Here is a 21,246-nt window from a genome sequence, read left to right as displayed (position 1 = left end):
TATATTTACATGGCTCCAGGATCTGAGACCTTAAGAAAAACACCAAGTATTGCAAGAGTTGGTAATACTGAGTATTTTAAATATGTCTGAACTCTTCCATATTTCCTTAAATTAAAGCCAAAATAAAAAAAAAAAGTAATCAAAAACCCCTAAACTGAAATAACCCTAAGAGACTATATCTCATTACAATTTTATGGGTCATGTATTTATTGACAACTATTATTATGCGGCAACCACATGTTCAGGGTCTAACTGACTGCCACATTTGTAATCGGAAAGGAATTTTCCCAAGGTCAGATTGGCAAAGACCCTGGGGGTTTTCGCCTTCCTCTGCAGCATGGGGAACGAATCACTTGCTGGTTTGAACTAGAGTAAATGGTGAATTCTCTGTAACTTGGTCTTTAAGTCAAGATTTGAGGACTTCAGTAACTCAGCCAGAGATTATGGGTCTATTTCAGGAGTGGGTGGGTGAGGTTCTGTGGCCTGCAATGTGCAGGTGGTCAGACTAGATGATCATGATGGTCCCTTCTGGCCTTGAAGTCTGTGAGAAGATCCAACAATGTCACAGCATTCTAGGCTGCCACCGATATTGCTAATGCAGCATAATATTAACTTGAGTAGTATGAATGATGCACAGACCAGTTTATTCTATCATTAAAATAGAAAGAAATTCATCATTTACTATTGCTATGACACATTTACAAGGCCCAAACTGTGAAAGACATGATAATAAAGTATATAGTGAAACAGCATTTGCCTTAAAGGTCTGAAACATTCTGTGTGACAGAGTTCAAATGGGAGAGAAGAATGGAGTGGACCCATTGTAGCTTTAAATAAGGATCTTCTCATAGTGCTAACTCAATTCATTTTTATTGTTACATTATTTTTTCTTATTTCTCTTCTGACCCAATTAAAGTAATTGCAGTTAATTAAACAGACATTTAACTTACTGGCTTTTGGGAGATAACAGCTACTCCTGTGAACATTTCACTTTAATTAAAAAGAAACCAATAGCTGAAAAGCAGATAAGCTCACTTTTCACGGCTGCAGCAGCTGATCCAGCTTGGGACCAAGCCATTCTCCAAGCACCCCACTCTGCCACCAGGCAACATGGGCCAGCTTGCTTAGATTGTCTCCAGGTAGTGAAAGCATTCTCCAAACACAGAGTGCTCACTGATTGAAGGTTGGATCACTGAAATGTAAGTGCCACGTGTGCTCAGATTTGAATTAAACTGTGTTACCACTTTGATCCTAATCATATTCTACTCAAAGGCACAAAGAGACTAATTTTACTCAAAGGTTCTCAGTCATTTGCAGGACCCTTGATATTATAGAAGACTTTTCTCCTTAAGTTATAGAGCACCTAAAAGATATATATTATACTGAATACATATATTGTTTTAACCTGCCCTTTCCCCCCATTTGTAGAATTCTAGTGAAACTATTTTGTCTTTTAGGACAAAGCTAATATCAGGATGCCTTTATGTGGTCAACTGAAAATTTTTGTTTGGTTGCTTTTATTTTGTGCATCAGCTTCTCTCTGCAAGTGCAGAGTCTGAGCTTTCAAAGCAGTGTAATCACTGACTCACATTTCTCTTTCTGCATTTACATTTTTCACATTGCCTATCTCTTTCTTTTATTAAAAAATATCTCGTCTCCAAAGAGCACTTGCCCGAGCCCTGTCTTTAACAGTGAGCATTCTAGAATGCGTGACAGGATACTGTTCTGGAAATTGTTAGAAAAACAATACCTATAGTGCATATTGATTTTGTAGACAATCAGTTAAGTGTATAAATCTGAAGCAAACACTTTATGATCTTGTTTGTAAGTGACTTGCTTACAAGGGACAGTTTGCAGACTGCAAGATCAGTAAAAATGAAAAAAAGAGAATTATAGTGCTGTTGTACAGGTGCGACCTTTACCACGATGATGGAGGAGATTTGCCTGAACTGAAACATTTAGGAGATAGATTCACAAGGGGACTGAGCATTGTACCACCTAAGGCCTGGTCTACACCTAAAAATTATATTGACCTTTCTACATTGCTCAGGGCTGTGAAAAATTTCACACTCTATGTGACATCGGTCAACCTATACCTGTAGGTGCAGGTAGGTCAGAGGAACAATTCTTCCATTAACCTAGCTACTGCCTCTCAGAGAGGTGGATTAACTACATCAATGGAGAAATCCCTTCTGACAGTGTAGGAAACATCTACATTACAGTGCTACAATAGCACATCATAGCTGTGCCGCTTTTGCATAGACATGGCCTAACTTTTAGGCATCTTGCCATAGGGGCCCCAGAACAGGGGGGGCCAAGAGGCCATGGCCTTCCCACTTTTGAAAGTGGACGGATGGGCCTGGCCCCCTGCTCCTCCTCTTCCCCCTGAGGCCCTGCCCAGGCTGGAAGCTGGAGCCTGGCTTGGGTCAGAGGCACAGGGAGCCTGGGCAGCTGTGGACCCTCCACCTGCCTGGGATGGGGGGCCGAAAGCAGCCGCTGGCCCATGTCCCCACTCCTTGGGCCCCCGCCCAGGGCAGGTGGAGGGTCCGCGGCTCCCCAAAGCTGCCCGGGTGACTCTTACTATGGCCCGGCTGTGACTCTTCAGCTCCTGAGGCCTTGCCCCCAGGTCAGAAGCCGGAGCCGGGTCAGGCTAAGAGCTGCGCTGGCAGCTGTGGACCCTCCATGTGCCCTGGATGGGGGGCCTGGGAGCAGGGAAACGGGCCAGGGGCTGCTCTTGTTGGATCATATTAAAGAAGTTCTGTATTAAAATCACAAATGAGTTTGATTCCCCAGAGTTTAAATTCCAGGGTATTACTAATTAAGAGGTCTCTTGGTTTTTGGTACTGTTTCTCTCCCTCTCTGTGTGAAACTTGCAAGCTGCTAATTGTGTTAGTACATTCTAAGACAGAGTCTGTTCTCAAAGCAATTCACAGAGAGAGACTCAAAGCAATACTCTAACAACAGAAACAGCACCCAGAGACTCCCCGCCCTTTTGTTGTATTAACAATTGTGATTAAAATAGAGATAGGGGATGTATGTGGATGGATGCTTGGTGTGGATAATAACTGAATGATCAGGGAGGTGCCAGCCTAAGAATCCAGTGTCCATCGGCTGAAGAAGGCGTCAATTGGAAATAACCAGAGGACCCCCCCCCCCCGCGGAGGGCAGACTGGAATCCACCCAACAGCCTCAAGAATGGGAGAACCAAAGAACAAGATAACATCTTGGAGCCGTCAGGAATGTGCTATCTGCTGATTGATTCAGCAACAGCATGATGAAGCAATTCCCATAGACTGGCATAGGAAGAAATTCCTATAAAAATAGACTCTAAAAAGTGAGAACTTTGGGGTCTGATTCTGCAAACCAACTTCCAGGAGCATCAGATGAGCATCTGACAAGGCCCTGCTCCCTCCTCATGTCCAGGCCACCTGGACAGTGGCTTGGCATGAGCAACTCTAAGGCTGGTAACTATGATAACAACCTTGCAGAACCTGTGTGTGTGTGTGTGTTTGTATGAATGAATGTGTGACTAAATATGAGATTGAATGGAATGTTATAGCTATAACTAACTAACTGCTTACTATGATTCTTTCTGTATTCACAATAAATGTGGTATTTTGCCTTTTTCCCTTTAATAAGATCCTGCTGGTTTTTATTTTATTGGTACAACATTTTGGTGGAGAATTGCGAAAGGGGGAATATTGGTAAAAAACCTCAGTTATTGTAAATATTGGTGTGCACACCGCCAGCTCTAGTGAGCTAGGCATTTCTATTAGGTTAACCAGACCTGCTGGCCTCCAGGAAGGTAGCAGGGGACCTGCTGGCCTCCGAGAAGGTAGCAGGGGACCTGCTGGCCTCCGAGAAGGTAGCAGGGGACCTGCTGGCCTCCGAGAAGGTAGCAGGGGACCTGCTGGCCTCCGAGAAGGTAGCAGGGGACCTGCTGGCCTCCGAGAAGGTAGCAGGGGACCTGCTGGCCTCCGAGAAGGTAGCAGGGGACCTGCTGGCCTCCGAGAAGGTAGCAGGGGACCTGCTGGCCTCCGAGAAGGTAGCAGGGGACCTGCTGGCCTCCGAGAAGGTAGCAGGGGACCTGCTGGCCTCCGAGAAGGTAGCAGGGGACCTGCTGGCCTCCGAGAAGGTAGCAGGGGACCTGCTGGCCTCCGAGAAGGTAGCAGGGGACCTGCTGGCCTCCGAGAAGGTAGCAGGGGACCTGCTGGCCTCCGAGAAGGTAGCAGGGGACCTGCTGGCCTCCGAGAAGGTAGCAGGGGACCTGCTGGCCTCCGAGAAGGTAGCAGGGGACCTGCTGGCCTCCGAGAAGGTAGCAGGGGACCTGCTGGCCTCCGAGAAGGTAGCAGGGGACCTGCTGGCCTCCGAGAAGGTAGCAGGGGACCTGCTGGCCTCCGAGAAGGTAGCAGGGGACCTGCTGGCCTCCGAGAAGGTAGCAGGGGACCTGCTGGCCTCCGAGAAGGTAGCAGGGGACCTGCTGGCCTCCGAGAAGGTAGCAGGGGACCTGCTGGCCTCCGAGAAGGTAGCAGGGGACCTGCTGGCCTCCGAGAAGGTAGCAGGGAAGAACAGATTAACCGGACCTGCTGGCCTCCGAGAAGGTAGCAGGGAGAAACAGGTTAACCAGACCTGCTGGCCTCCGAGAAGGTAGCAGGGAGAAATAGGTTAACTGGACCTGCTGGCCTCCGAGAAGGTAGCAGGGGACCTGCTGGCCTCCGGGAAGGTAGCAGGGGAAAAACGCATAGATTAAGCTATGATTTCAGAATCTAGGCTGTGTCACTTGCTAAGTAATACCAGCAGTGACAAAGAGATTGAAATATCCATGTTAAGATGTTTAAAAGAAAACAGGGTAAGCCAGTACCAGAGGGAGGAATGGAGTCAGAAGGAACTCCAACCTCACCTTTTGTTAAAGAAATTACACCTTTTAAACAAATCCTTCAAAAATGTGGGCACAGTCCTTGGACTAAACAAGCCCTAGCTGATGTCTGCACTATTTCGGACCTAGAGGATAGATTGGCTCAGTATATCCTCATATACAAACCTTCTAGTGCTGCCAAAAGAGATGCAGCAGCAATTTGGTTGTTGTGGGAGGCATGTAAGGATTCTTCCCTCCGCTTGTCTTCATGTAAAGAGGAAAAGGCACAAATGGAAAAGGGAGCAGACAATTGGAAGGTGCTGGCTACAAATACCCAAAGCCAGATGAAAATAGTGAAAGAGGCACTCCAGGAATACAAAAAGAGTGAAAAAGTTAACTCTGCAGAGGCTGGAGGGAGGCAGGTAAAGGGGGAGAAGGTCCTATGTACGGCACCCCCAGGCATAATTACAAAGAGAAAAGAGAGTAAAAAAAAAAAAAAAGTTAACTCTGCAGAGGCTGGAGGGAATTAAGCAGTTAAACTTTGTATTTCACCCAAACAACTTTTAACCGAAAATGTTAAAAAGGAAAAGTGTTAGAGCATTCTTGGTTTCTTTGCAGCCATTCTGAAAGAAAAATGGGCCCTTTTCCAAAGGAATGTCTGTAAATTAGCCAGGCAAAAATAAACTCTCTGATTAAAATCATTTGACTGGACAATTTAGTCAAATTTGCTAAAAGAACATAAGAGGGTTCTATTGGAACTTAACTGCCTCAAATGTATAAAGGGAATGTAAGATGTAAAAAACAGAGCAGTGTGGAAGGGATGTTAAGGAAAAGAAAATGTGTATGTATCTGTCTGTGTGTGTGTAAATATGTAAAGTTCTAAGGACCAGTTAGTTTTGTTTTTGTTAATGCCACTAAAAATCCATTTGACTCTTTAATTCAAAGTTGCAAAACTGACAGACCTTTTTGCTAGACACAGGTAATTAGTGTTGTTTGGCTTTGGGATTTGGCATTTAACCCTTAAAAGGTAACTCAATGCTTTACAAAATTTAAAATGTTTTTAAGTTGTGGCTGCAGCAGGGCAGTCAAAATCAGGAGAATATATAAAAAAAAAATTTGGATTCTTTGTTTGTTTTTTGTTTGTTTGTTTTTGTAACAAAATAGCAGATGAGAGTTGTAGTAAAAAAATAAAAATAAAAAAAGACAGTGCCTCTCTGAAGCAACAGCAGGGGTGAGGTGCACAAAACAAAAAGAAGCAATGTTAGAAATACTGAGTCTTAAAATGGCTCTGAGTAATCAGACTGTCACTTTGATAAAGGTACATGAAAACTCTGTAAGCAAAAAAAAGAAATAGTGACACCTTATGTAAAAATGGATCTGGATAATGTTATAGAAGTTAAACTATGGAAGGAATGTGCATTTGCCCCAGAACATGTGCAGGGTATATTGTAGAAGGGGCAAAAGAAATGCAAACATACCATGCTACTTAATTAAAATGCTATTAGGGCTCCAAAGGGAGCCACAATAGGTTGGGTTTTCTTTTTCAGATTGCTGTGTGTTTTGGAAGCAGAAGTTAAAAGTAATCAAAACTCCGGTGAAAGTTGATTGTGTCCCTTTTAAGATAGAGTCTCTGAGCTGCTGATGGCTTTAAATCCAAAAGCAGGAAGTTTCTGTGAAAATGCAAATTACCTAAATGATAAAGGAAGGAAAGAACTAGCAGCACAAAGGAGCTGCAGATAAAGGACATACCTGGTCAGCAAACAAATTGTCTAAATAAAAGGCATGGGATAACAAGATAATTTTAATAAATTTAATGATAATAAGTATCCCTGTAACAACGTATAGTGTGTATGATTTTTGGAAAAATCCTTTAAGGTCGTATGGTAATGATGCTTCTCAGTTATTACCTGTAAATACAACTTAAAGCTTAACACAGCAGGAAAAACATTATAAACTTGGTCTGCTGTATAAGAAGGAAAACTCAGGGATTTAATGACTAAACAGTGGTATAATTTCCCCATAACCCTTAAAAGATAAAAGCCTTTGAAACCTGGCCTGCCTATAGAACAAAAACAGGAAAATATGGGGGCAATTTCTCTGTTTTGCCTGCAATCAGCAAGGGTATTTGTAAAAGAAATATTTTAAGCAATAATCTGCCACCCCAAAAGGGGTAGAAACATGTTTTTTTGTCTTTCAGAAAATCAGGAAAAGCTGCCAGCTGAAAAGCAACCCAATACCATGAATCTACTGTCACAATAGAAATTGTGTTCTGTGTTCTATGTTTTGTCTTGTGTTTTGTGTTGTTGCTAGCACTGTTGTGTGTTTAAAAAAAAAATACTGAAGACCTCCAGGAACTTAAAAATAAATTAAGCTTTCTGTCCCAGCTACAGGACAGCCTGATACAAAAACAAGTACATGCCAATGTAGACTTGGTCCAAATTGGTCTGGGTAACCTAAAAGGCCGATGGAATCTTTAGTAATGGCTTAATACTACCACATGGCTTATCCATAAAAAAATATATATATATTAGAAATAGGAAACTACACAGCCATAGCTCTGGGATGCACTGAAATGCAGATACTTGCACTAGCTACTTTGGAACACAAAATGTTCTGGGTCATATTGGGAAATATTAAGGGTTTGATGCATTTGTTAAAAAAGACAGAGATCATTGTTTGACACTTATCAATATGAATGGATGCAATATGTTTCCAGTATTGTAAACCAGACTTGTTAATGGGAGAAATTGTTGTCAAAATTGCACACCAACAGTCCCTGGAGGCAAAGGTATTGAAGGTTAACCCACTCCCCATATTACACATGGGATCCTTTTGGCTACCCTGGAACTTGAGCCAGTGGGCTGGGGAGGGAGGGAAGCTATTGGACACTAGAGGTTGTACCGAATGGACTCCTCAAAAGTGGGTGTGCCTCACCTTGCCTGTTGCCCCAGAACCTTGTAGTAAAGATACATCACTAGGATCATGTATGTGGCATGAATTGGAATCACAAACTCAAATTGCCTCACAGTACTTTCTCTTGAATAGGCTACATAGAAAGTGACACTGACGATTATAAATCTTAGTGTCAAAAGGGGGATTATGTTGGATCATATTAAAGAAGTTCTGTATTAAAATCACAAATGAGTTTGATTCCCCAGAGTTTAAATTCCAGGGTATTACTAATTAAGAGGTCTCTTGGTTTTTGGTACTGTTTCTCTCCCTCTATGTGTGAAACTTGCAAGCTGCTAATTGTGTTAGTACATTCTAAGACAGAGTCTGTTCTCAAAGCAATTCACAGAGAGAGACTCAAAGCAATACTCTGTAACAACAGAAACAGCACCCAGGGACTCCCCGCCCTTTTGTTGTATTAACAATTGTGATTAAAATAGAGATAGAGGATGTATGTGGATGGATGCTTGGTGTGGATAATAACTGAATGATCAGGGAGGTGCCAGCCTAAGAATCCAGTGTCCATCGGCTGAAGAAGGCGTCAAGTGGAAATAACCAGAGGGACCCCCCCCCCCCCCGGAGGGCAGACTGGAATCCACCCAACAGCCTCAAGGATGGGAGAACCAAAGAACAACATAACATCTTGGAGCCGTCAGGAATGTGCTATCTGCTGATTGATTCAGCAACAGCATGATGAAGCAATTCCCCTAGACTGGCATAGGAAGAAATTCCTATAAAAATAGACTCTAAAAAGTGAGAACTTTGGGGTCTGATTCTGCAAACCAACTTCCAGGAGCATCAGATGAGCATCTGACAAGGCCCTGCTCCCTCCTCATGTCCAGGCCACCTGGACAGTGGCTTGGCATGAGCAACAGTTTGGATGAGCTATTACCAGCAGGAGAGTGAGTTTGTGTGTGTATGGGGGTGGGGGGGATGTGAGAACCTGGATTTATGCAGGAAATAGCCCAGCTTGATTGTCATGCACATTGTGTAAAGAGTTATCACTTTGGATGGGCTATCACCAGCAGGAGAGTGAATTTGTGTGGGGGGGTGGAGGGTGAGAAAACCTGGATTTGTGCTGGAAATCACTTTAGATAAGCTATTACCAGCAGGACAGTGGGGTGGGAATAGGTATTGTTTCATATTCTCTGTGTATATATAAAGCCTGCTGCAGTTTCCACGATATGCATCTGAGGAAGTGAGCTGTAGCTCACGAAAGCTTATGCTCTAATAGGTTAGTCTCTAAGGTGCCACAAGTCCTCCTTTTCTTTTTGCGAATACAGACTAACACGGCTGTTACTCTGAAATCTAAGGCTGGTAACTATGATAACAACCTTGCAGAATCTGTGTGTGTGTGTGTGTGTTTGTATGAATGAATGTGTGACTAAATATGAGATTGAATGGAATGTTATAGCTATAACTAACTAACTGCTTACTATGATTCTTTCTGTATTCACAATAAATGTGGTATTTTGCCTTTTTCCCTTTAATAAGATCCTGCTGGTTTTTATTTTATTGGTACAACACTCTCAGGCCCCTTCACCCAGGGCAAGTGGAGGGGCCCGGGCTCCCTGACCCAGCTTCTGCTTAGCTGGTGGATGGGGTCTCAGGGGAAAGAGGAGGGGCAGGGGCAGGGCCATGGAGGGGGTGGGGCCTCATGGCCCCCTCTCGCTTTTAGGAAGAATCCATCACCCCTGCCTCATCTCCTAGTGGAATTCATAACCTTGAGTTTGGGACCCAGGCTCCCTATACAATGCAAGAGGAGAGTTAGGCACCTAAAAATGGGATTCAGAACAGCCAGCATGCTGAGAGGTTTGTGAATCCCACTGGTGCTTCAGCATGATCTAATCAAGGCACTTCACTTCTTCCATTATCTACCAGAACCCCAACAGTCACATTCTCTTCTTTACTGCCTCCATCAATGCTATCATCTCCTGTAAGGGTGAAAGATTGGATACTCCTTCCAATCTCACTTGTTGCCTCCTCCCACCACTCTATCTTGCTGTTTACACCATTCACTGCCCAAGTTGGTCAAATTATTTGTTGTGAACAAAATATCCTGCCCCGGGAGTGTTGAATTAAAAAAAAAAAAAATCAAAAGAAAGATAATTATCTTCACTCCTGAGACAAAACTGCTAAGTTTGGAAAATTTTAACTTTTGAAATCAAAGAGTGAACGGCAATGTTTCTTTAGCATATTGCTAATTAAAATCGGAAGGTTTAAAATAGGGAAAATTATATCAGTAAGAGTACAGTACTCCGAATAGCATCTGAATATTTCAATATTCTAAAGTAGTTGAATCAACCATTCATGGCTTTCAAGCATTTGATGTGAACTTACTATTCTCTTCTCCCTTGCTAAACAGAGAGAATCATCATGAAATCACAATAATAAGCATATTACTCTTGGACAATAGTGATAAAAGGCCAGCAGAAATGATCAAGGCAAGAAAGTATAAACATAACTAAAGGAAATTAAAAAGTCAGTTATTGGAACTACAGAAGGCACTTTGCATATTTACATTTTGGTTGAAATAATTTTAAACTTTGGGTTATGGCCCATTTGTGTTAGTTTCTTCAACTTAGATTTTCACATGGGACTCCCAGAAGTAAAATTTCATTTTTTTTAAAAATGACATACTTTCCATTGAGATAGTCAGAAAGCTTTCAGTGGGATGTCAAACGAGGGGTAGATAATTTTATGCAAAGCATCAAGAATGAAACCCAGCCATGCAACCATGCACCATTTTAGGAACTCTAACATGCCAAACTGCCAATCCAAGATTTTACATGCAGCCATGTCAGAGGGAAGCTCAAGGCAAGATTGATGCACAAGATTTCTAACCTCCTTCTCTCTTTCTGATCTTCTAGGTTCCTTTCTAGCCTTTCTCCTCTGGTTTTTCTCATCTTTTTCTTCCTTGATTCCTTTCACCAGGGCAACTTTCTCCTTGACTATTTCTGAAGTATGTGCTGTATGAATACTCATTGACCAATCAGAGTTTGCATTAGCATTCCAGTAAGAGTTTGCAGGATTGGCAGGGAGAAGGAAAGAATTAGATCCTGGAGTTGCATACTCTACAGAGCTGGTTTCCACAGGTTGAAATTCATAATAATCCCACTCCAGGCCACTGGAGGTCATTCTTCAACTAATTCTCATGTCTCTTAGTGTTTTAAAGTACTTCATCTGCAGAACATGAAGTTAGTATTTTAGTCTCTCCACAACATTTAGAATTATCTTCTTCTATTCGCCATGCGGCAGATGGAAAGTTAGTCCTTGCATTTATGAATTAGCTATAGATATTCAACTCAAAATTAAAATTTTGTTATTGGATTACCCCTGTCTTTTTAAAAAATGAAATAGAACATGGATCCGATTTTTAAAGTTGCAGGAGGATAATTTGCACATGTAATCACAATAATTCTGCATAAAAATGGAAAATTAGACATTTTAAAAAATATTTTTTAAATAAATTATCTGATTATTTCCCCAATGTATAATTTAAAAATCTGGACCCAACTGCATATTTATGAATAATATTAACGAAATGGATGTTAATAGACAATATTTGATGCTGAAATCCATCAATGCCAACAGAATAAAGGGTTTCTTCCTCAGTTTCTGACACTCAGTAACAGTGACTGAAAAGCAACAGAAGCATCTCTGTGTGATGCATGTAAAAAGTGTGCAAATATGGATTGTACAACAGGAATTTATAGGCAGGAATCTTTTTTTACCATCTGAAAGCAAAACAGACATATTTTAGCTAACACATTTCATCTCAGACAGTCCTGTGATAATCCCCAAGTTGGGAGTTTTATTCTCCTTCCCTCTTTTCCCTAAGAAACAAATCAAAACGGCACTTCTCAGAATGCGCAACAATTCTTGATGCTCTCATTATATCCAGAGGAGATATCCAGTATAATATAAGGGGATCCAAAAATGGAATTCAATTCTATGAACATAGGCTTTACAACATAACCACATTTCTAGTTTGTTATTAAAATTAGTTACAGTGCTTGGTACAGCAACACACTGTGGTGAACTAGGACTTGGAGAAAGTTACAGGAAAAGTGAATGAACTGAATATATCTGCAGAGGAGTAAGACTCACTCTTTGGCTGATGTAATGATAAATTCCGATTTACAATTTTCCCAGCATGCCTACTTTTATCACTTTCTTCAGAATGCAATGTTAGATGTACATATAGCACAGATTTTGTGATAACAGCATTCAAAAAATGCAAGTCCCACTGAGAAAATAGTTCATTTTCTTTTTTCCCCCAAAAAATCCCACCTGGTAAACAAATAATTGGCATAACTTGGATTCTCAGAGTAGTTACTTTACTTCAGGAAAGCTGACTGTACTTATATACTTTCTGTAATTTTGTTATAACAACAATACTCTGCACTTACTGTGCACATCACCATTCATGGGGAGGATCTAAAAACACTTGACAAATATGAATTAATCAAGCCTCCCTATACATCCGTATAGCAGGTATTAGCCCTATTTTACAGAGATGCAAACTGTAGCAATGAGAGGTTAGGAAATGGAATTACTGACTCAAGAGCAACTCCCTTAGTACAAGAGCGGTTGCAGAAAAATCAACGTTACAAGCCTACCAGAGACTATCCTAAGTTTCACTGTCAAGTGACAGCTGGAAATAGAACCCAGCTGTTTAATAGTGAGATTTTTGAAGATATTTAGGCACCTAAAGATTCAAATAGGTGCGTAACGGGAGTTTCAAAAGCACCCAATGGGAATTAGAGGCACCTAGGTGCTTTTGAAAAAAATCACACTAGGTACCTATCTGCATATTCAGGCACCTAACACCTTTAAATATCTGGCCCTTAATGCCTAGTCCTGAATTCTAAGCACCATAGCACATGGCCTTGCTGACCACTAAATAGTGACCTAAATAGTGCAACTATGCGGACATCACTCAGGTCAGGTCTACACTACACACTTACTTCAGTATAACCACATTGATCAGGGGTATGAAAAATCCACACCCCGAGCAACATAGTTACGCTGACATTAAATTCCGCCCTCCCCCGCACCCTGTAGATAGCACTATGTCAGTGGGAGAGATTCCCTCACCGATGTAGCTACTGCCTCTCATAGAGGTGGAGTAACTAAACTGATAGGAAAGCTCTCTCCCATCAGCTTAGAGCATCTTCATCAAAGTGCTGCAGCATTTGTAGAATAGACCTCTTGGGTCAGAGACACAAGTAACAATGTTAAGTCTCCTGGGAGCAGGGTCATTACTCCTATCCTGAGTTGGAGCACCACAGAAGAAATTAGAGGCAAAATTACAGTCTGTGAACGGGAGTCAACAATGAATCTGGACAAATTTATTTCAATCTGTTAAAAACAATTCAGCCTAACTCCTTGTTTGTTAGATAATGCAAATTGATAATGCAAATAATTCCAATGTCTCATCATCTAAGCAACGTTTTCTCTAGCATTCATCTCTAGCATTATCACTGTTTTTATAGAAAAACTGAGAAATACCAATGATTTACTTTTTGAAAACTATCATTTGCTAATTGTAAGGATGATCACAAATAACTTACACTATTCATTTATCATCCCAGGTTATGAGACACAGGGAATAACTCATACCGCAAGCATTACACTGGTAGCCAATTTGCTGTGGTACTGTACAGTACTTCAAGCCAATTGCTCATTTTCCTATGCTCTCTGGAGAAGAGCTTCTGCCTTTTGAAGTCCTCTCTGTTGCAAATATTTCTGGCAGATTATATCACGTAAAGTGTTTCAATGGGACTCTCGTGTGACACAAATGAGCTCATATTTCCATGTATGTACCAAATGGCAGGCAACATCCTCTATTGCTACTCACTCAGGCCTGGAGTAGAAAGGCATCTTTTAATGCTCTGCTACAGCTTGAAAGTAAGGACCAAGCTACTCATCTAAAACTCTAAATTTTACTATGACTCTGATACAGTTTTACTTGTTATGCTTCAAAGTTAGAATAGGTGGGAGACTGATTCTGTTCTAATTTCATCCCCACCTTTAAGAAGCAAAACTCTAGCTCTGTTCAGAATTTGAATCATTGATTGGAAGAGCAGGCCCCTTGGTAGAACAGTGGTTGCATCTACTTACATCATCCTGAATGTCCAGGTCACAGCCTGCCTTCAGCAAAATCTGCACAACACGGAGATGCCCCTTATAGGCAGCAAGATGTAGAGGGGTACGGCCATGCTGTGAATGAAGAGAAAATACTGATTTTTGTAGATCACTGGTTAATACATAGTGTTCATTAAAACTTACGCCCGGCATTTCTTTTCTTCATATTGGTCTGTCCACACCTCTGTCTGGGAAGCCTACTGTTTAAAGCTGCAAACTACTATAAACCTTTACATGTTCATTTTATAACAGGACTTCCCTTATATTGTGTGTGTGTGTTGCAACTGCCTACTTCCTCTCCTGCTTTCTGCTTCATTTGGATTTATTGGCACCAGCCTTGAGACAACACCTTGTTGCAATAATATAAGTCTACAATAAACTTTTTTTTTTTTTTTTTGCTTCTTGCAAACTCTGATCCAGCTCTGCATTACAATTCTACAGTAGAACTTAATCAGTTTTTTGCTTCTGTCTTTTCCACTGGACAACCATTGAGGACTTTCAATTCCACTACTAACACATCCCCTTAAACACCCTTCCAAAAACACCCGGTATGGCAAATGTACTATAAATCATTATAAAGACAGTGGTAAAGTCTTGCAAAAGAAATAAGCACTAGAAGACTGATGTTTATGTCAGCAGCTCCCCTTTGAAAGAATGACAGATATGTCACATCTAGTGTTGCCACCTTTCTAATGACTGTAACTAGACACCTGAGGCCCTGTCCCTGCCCTGCCTCTTCCCTTGAGGCCTCATTCCTTCTCCACCTCTTCCCCCAAGGCCCCACCCCTGCATGCCATGCGCCACCACGAGCCACACAAGCAGCCTGGTCCTGGAGGCAGGGATGGCTGCTGCTGCTACACTGTCTCCTTCCTTCTGCTTAGGGTTGCCACAGATTAAAAAAATGGACATTGTGGCTTGTCCAATGGCACCCGGACACACAAGCAGAAATCTGAACTGCCTGATTGAAAACCGGATGGTTTTCACTAGTCACGACAAGTGACTCGAGTTAACATATGTGATAGCCAATCCCTTACTGCCTATAAACTAGGAACAAATGTCTCAGTCTTTCAGATATCACTTGTTAGGATATAGATATTCAGGCCTGTCTGTAAAGGCCTATACTCTAAGAATTTAGGTGTATTCTTATCACTTGGCTAGTGATAGAGGTATAAAAGAAAGAATCAAAACCACTGTCTGCCAGTGTAAGGGCCTTCTCTTACTGTGACAGTTTGTGGCCCTGTGCTTAGGCTCAGGCCTTTGGCTAAGCAGCAGAGGCAGCCATAAGCTGGGAAGCGAACGGTCACATCCTCACATTCCAAACTAGTCACATTGAAATAAGGTGCTATTGGGCTGTTAGGCACTATCAGGACAGGATTGTATTCCTATCACCTCCAGAGAAAGGGAAGTGCCTAGAAAATGTAAAAGGAAACTTAGTTTGATAGCATCCTGTCTGGCAAGAACTCACTTATCAATAGCTGGGATGTGAAATCCTCACTTCTGCATTGTTTTGTCATTATAGTTCCCACTTTGCTGTTGTTTGTCTGTATAATCTCTGTCTGGTTCTGTGATTGTTCCTGTCTGCTGTATAATTAATTTTGCTGGGTGTAAACTAATTGAGGTGGTGGGATATAATTGGTTACATAATCATGTTACAATGTGTTAGGATTGGTTAGTTAAATTTCAGGAAAATGATTGGTTAAGGTATAGCTAAGCAGAACTATATAATCTGTAGTCAATGAGGAAGTGACTGGGTGTGGGTGTGGGTGGGCATGTGGGTGTGTGAGATGGGAACAGGGAATGGGGGTAAGAAAATTGGAATCATGTTTTGCTAAAGGGGGAAATGGGAACAGGGAATGGGAGTAAGGAAGTTGGAATCATGTTTGGCTAAGGGTAGGAATGGGAACAGGGACACAGGTGTAAGGCTCTGTGGTGTCAGAGCTGGGAAGGAGGATACTAAGGAAGGAAACTGGAATCATGCTTGCTGGAAGTTCACCCCAATAAACATCGAATTGTTTGCACCTTTGGACTTCGGGTATTGTTGCTCTCTGTTCATGTGAGAAGGACCAGGGAAGTAAGTGGGTGAAGGAATAAGCCCCCTAACATCACTTATTTTACTACCTTAAAAAGAAAAGGAGTACTTGTGGCACCTTAGAGACTAACCAATTTATTAGAGCATAAGCTTTCGTGAGCTACAGCTCACTTCCTCAGATGCATATCGTGGAAACTGCAGCAGGCTTTATATATACACAGAGAATATGAAACAAGACCTACTCCCACCCCACTGTCCTGCTGGTAATAGCTTATCTGAGGAAGTGAGCTGTAGCTCACGAAAGCTTATGCTCTAATAAATTGGTTAGTCTCTAAGGTGCCACAAGTACTCCTTTTCTTTTTGCGAATACAGACTAACACGGCTGTTACTCTGAAACCTTTACTACCTTACTAATCCCTAACCCATATAATCAGTGTTTAACACAGTATCTATCAGAAGCCAATCCACAGTTCAACTGGGGTCAGGTCCCTTGATGGCTACACGGAACAGGAAAGTTTTAATTAGGAAGATGCAGAAATGATGTACAGTTTCCGGGGATAGGAGAAAAGGAAAGTAAGAGCTGACTTTAAAATAAGATTTTTTTTAATTAGGAAAATAGCTTTTCCCAGTAAGTGGGTAATAAAAGTCTACATTAAAATGACAAGAGAGGAACGTTGTTCAGTTTTAATTGCACCCAACTGGATTATCATTTGACAGACTTTAAAATGAGAACACAACAGAAAAAATGGGAGCAGCTGCTGCTCCTAAGGAAGGCACTGGGATATGTGTTTTAAAAGAAGGTTCAAAGTGTAATCATACATTAATAGGTTCATCAGTACAATAAAGAAGAACGAAAATAAGGAAAAAGAAAAGGAATACTTGTGGCGTACTCCTTTTCTTTTTGCAAATACAGACTAACACGGCTGCTACTCTGAAACCTGAAAATAAGGAAGTTTGCTAAGATTGTAACCCTAATAAACTAAATTAGAAAATATCAGCATAAAAGGAATTGAGTGTGTAAGTAAAATAATTAGTGTCAGGAATGTGAGGAGTAAGTGAAAGACCTTAAAGAACTGTAAAACAAGAATGTTGGAAGACTGTCCATCATACGTTTTATTTCATCACAATTCCAAAAGACAAGTAATTAACAACCCAATCATGTACTAGACCACCCACTCTTCCACTGAGAATCACAATTCCTCCACCCAAAAGCCACCAGTAGTTAATAAGTACAAACTGATGTTTTAGCCTGGCCTGGATATTCTTTTTTTCAGGAATCCATCAGGTTTATTTTACTGTGACTGAGCAGATTAAACTGCACTGGTAAATCTAGCAACAGAAGAAGTGAACACTTCTAGCACTGAGTGACTACTGGTGGCCTTCAGTAACTGGAAAGGAATAAGCCAACGATTAATCATTATTTATTATTTGTATTGACGTAATGCCTACAAGTCCTAGTCATGGACCACAGTCCAATTGTGCTAGGTCCTGTACAAACACAGAACAAAAAGGGAGTTCCTACCTCAAGGATCTTACAATCTAAGTACATTCTTGGGGTTAGTAAGAAACTTCCCCAATGGGAATTTTACTCCATGTAACTGAAACATTGGTTGGAGGCAGGATACTTTACTAGATGCACCATTGGTCTGGTCTGGTATGACAATTCCTATGTTCCTAAGAAGGTGGTTAAGGCCTTGGAAACAGCCTCCATGTAATGAAAAAAGTTGAAACCTTCTTCTCCCCCCACAGAACTGCTGGAGGGAGAACCCAATCGCAAATTAATTAGTTAATGATTATACAGCACTTCAAAGTTGTGGAGAGTGCTAGTTAATTGTTATTTCCCCTTTTTAAACTCAAACGAAGGAAAAGTTCATACCCACTCCGGAACTCAAATATTTCAAAGTGCAAATGTTTTCTCTGGTATTTTTCCCCAAATAAAAGTGAATGGCTCATTCCCATCCAGTACATTTTGGTTTAACTGCTCTGAAGCTTTGAACACAGCTTGATTTCTTCTTTCACAGTCTGCCTTTGAAAGCACTTGAGGTGCTTAGGCAAACTCAGTAAACAAAACAGCCACAAAAAAAAAGTCAGTGAGAACACTGCCATAAATTTAAAAACTCCACAAACAAAAAGTTGTAGCTTTGTTTAAACAATGAATAACCTGCTGCTTTTACAAGTCCAACCTGATCTAAAGACGGCCTTTATTAAGACTGTAGGTAAAGTAATGGCTGGCCCTACTGCCTGGAGTACATTTCCTTTTATTACAGCTTGGAGGAGATCCAGAGCTTAGTGTCGGTTTCAGGTAACTTAATAGCAAAAGAAATAAGAGAGTCTCTAGGCAACATAAAAAAAAGGCCAGATTGACAAATGATTCTGGGGCATGAATTGAATGCTTCGATTATGAATATGGATTCAAACAAGTTTAGGCTTATAGGTTCTTTCTCCATTACTTAATTACAATAAATAAATCACATAATCAGTTGTCTCACTTCCCAGTAAGCTACTGATACATCACAATAACATTTTATTGTAGTCTGTGCATGGAGTGGAACAAAAGCCTGCTTGAAGCCAGCTCACAAGGGAGAGAGCAGGGCTAACTATGTGAATATGTTCGGGGGGGGAACTTCCTGATACGATAACCATCTCCAACCAGTGCAACAATGCTGGGGTGCAGCCAAAGATATTTTGTTAAAAATAAACTCTGAAAGGAAGATGAAGCATTTATTTTAATGCGAGATGTTTACCCCTTGGATCATTTCCCTCACTCAGCGTACCTCCCCCCCCCACACACACACAGCACACACATACCCCTATGCGTTATCTGAAGACCTGTGAAACGTACAAATACAACTCAGGAAATTCACATTGCGGGGGCATGCCATTGTTAAACTGTCCACTGTGCACACGTACTGTGACATATTATGGTACGTGCTGCATCATTCAATGACCTCAGGCATATAAAATATAGTGGCTCCAAAGATTATACTAATCTTTAGGATACTAGCTAATCCCTAGGGCCCACGTTCCTCCCTGGTGTAACTCCATTGACTTTACTGGGGATGTATTTGGTCTCAGGTTTTTAACTCTTTGGACTAGCTAGTTTCTTACTGTTTGGAAGTGGACAATGCAGGAAAGGGAGAGGGGATCTCAGGCTGCTGGGAGGTCGAACAAATCACAACTTTTAGGACAGTAAGTCTGTCTGCCTGGGGCTTTTCTGAAGTATGCAGAATATGCAGTCCTGATTTACCCTGTCTCCCCTATCAGTTACCTCTCCCATCGTCTTCTCCCTCTCTGTATTCCTGCCTCATCTCCCCCCTTGCCTACCTGTTCTTGACTCCTTTGTCAGGCTGCAACTAAGGAGTAAGGTGGTCAGATCAGGAGCTGAGGCACACACATGGGAAAACTGGCATGGAGCCAACTAGCAGCATGACACCAGGCAGGTGGGGCTGGCAGATCAGAGGAAGCAAAAGAATCGCTTATGGTTGGTTGTAGACCTGCAGTGCCTGATAGGGAAGGCTAGTTCCAGTGCTGGGAGATACTCATGTCCTTCATGCTCTAGGCCTAAGGAAGCAAGTTCAGGGCAACTTAAAATGTCACAGTTCTTTCCTGGGTGTCTGGCTGGTGAGTCTTGCCCACATGCTCAGGGTTTAGCTGATTGCCATATTTGGGATTGGGAAGGAATTTTCCTCCAGGGCACACTGGCAGAGGCCCTGGGAGTTTTTTGCCTTCCTTTGCAGCGTGGGGCATGGGTCACTTGCTGGAGGATTCTCTGCACCTTGAAGTCTTTAAACCACGATTTGAGGACTTCAGTAGCTCAGACATAGGTTAGGGGTTTGTTACAAGGATGGGTGGGTGAGATTCTTTGGCCTGCGTTGTGCAGGAGGTCAGATTAGATGATCATAATGATCCCTTCTGATCTTAAAGTCTATGATTCTCTGATTCTATGTCCTTGCTTTGGTTCATCTGTGTCACTAATGTACGATACATACCACATAACTTTGTGCATTTCATTTCCAGTACTGGCAACCCCTAACATTTGAATATCATGAACGAGGCCCCAAAAACTCCTAAGATTAGCTTAAAATTCGTAAGGTTTACAAATAATAAATTTAGAGTTCTTTTTATTTGCATGATGGCTTTTCAACTTTTAGGGTTCATGTTTCCAAGCTTATCTCTGCAACGTTGAGGGCTAGAAACATTTTTTTTTAATGAAAGCAGAAATTCTAGTGTTTCCATATGACTTCAGTGCCCAAAGTTTTAAGAAAAATACCAGATATCATGTGTCTCATGATAAAAACTGATACTCATGATAAAAAGTTGGAAACTGCATCTCCTTTTTATACCCAATGGCATTAAAACTGGAGGTGCAGAAGGGAGTTGGGAGATATAGCAATGGTACAACCTGGAGAATTAAGAAAACTGAGTTTAGGTCCAGAGATCAAGCTCATGCTCCTTAGGCCAGCAGAGTCTGGGGCTATGTGGAAAAAAAACTCTCAGCAAACTCAGTGTGGGAGAGAGCTTGGGAGTCACTCTCCAGCAGCCCCTCTCTGGCTAACACAAGTAGCAGGGCTGACAGACTTTGGGGAGAGAGTTATCCAGCCCTATTCACTGGATAAAAGGTTAATGCCATGTCTGCAGACCCTGGCAGCAATAGAGATGTGCTTGCATGGTTCTGTTCTGGTCTTCTACAATTCCATGTCAGAATGGTGGCACTAGAGTGCCAGCTGTAATGGGGGGTACTGACAACACAATCTCACTTGGCTCAAATTTGTATTTTTTTCTTTTTAAAAGGGTGCACCCTACCCACAAGGCTTGGGGAGAGAGGGGTAAGAAGATGAGTCTCTCTTTTGAAAGTAGTGTGTCTTTCCTCCCGCAGCATCATTTGCCATCCTCCACCATGACACCAGAGAAGGTCTTGTGTGAAGGCATATATGGGTGCTAGTGAAGGTGGAAATACAAGCTAACAACAGGCTTTCACAGCAGCTCACTGCAAGGAAGGCTTGGTCATGGAGGTGATTGTGAAAACAGACACAGGCTTTTTAATATGCAGATCACTGACCTAATAGTTTTTAAACAGCTCACAAATATTTAATATGATAGATAGATAATTTCAAATCCGATTACTAATGCTGGCTTGATAAACTTTGGAGTTGTCATGGTCTACGATGCAGATATGAACTGGGGACTTTAACAACTTAGATTAATGAGCCAATAAAATGGTTTGTTATATGTGTGTAGGAACTTTTATTCAAATGTGAACTGT

General features: G+C 41.6%; 2 protein-coding genes across 10 annotated transcripts in view; one reads left to right on the top strand and one right to left on the bottom strand.

Moving 5' to 3' along the window:
• Positions 1–21,246, bottom strand: part of ANKRD6 (ankyrin repeat domain 6) — a 171,513-nt gene that overhangs the window by 23,281 nt on the left and 126,986 nt on the right. For 4 of the 7 annotated variants that reach the window (XM_073336725.2, XM_073336724.2, XM_073336732.2 and 1 more), the window contains one exon: positions 13,931–14,029. In XM_073336725.2, the coding sequence (XP_073192826.1) occupies positions 13,931–14,029 (99 nt within the window). Of the gene's footprint in view, positions 1–10,648; positions 10,988–13,930; positions 14,030–21,246 lie in introns of those variants that run through there. The other 3 variants (XM_073336723.2, XM_073336731.2, XM_073336730.2) reach the window with 1 other exon arrangement.
• The window catches only part of LYRM2 (LYR motif containing 2), a 62,249-nt gene that overhangs the window by 33,076 nt on the left and 7,927 nt on the right, over positions 1–21,246 (top strand). The gene's annotated exons all lie outside the window — the stretch shown is intronic.

The sequence above is a fragment of the Lepidochelys kempii genome, chromosome 3, assembly GCF_965140285.1.
Source record: "Lepidochelys kempii isolate rLepKem1 chromosome 3, rLepKem1.hap1, whole genome shotgun sequence".
Classification (NCBI taxonomy): Eukaryota; Metazoa; Chordata; order Testudines; family Cheloniidae; genus Lepidochelys; species Lepidochelys kempii.
The sequence above is the reverse complement of the archived record's forward strand: the minus strand, read 5'-3'. Positions and strand labels throughout refer to the sequence as shown.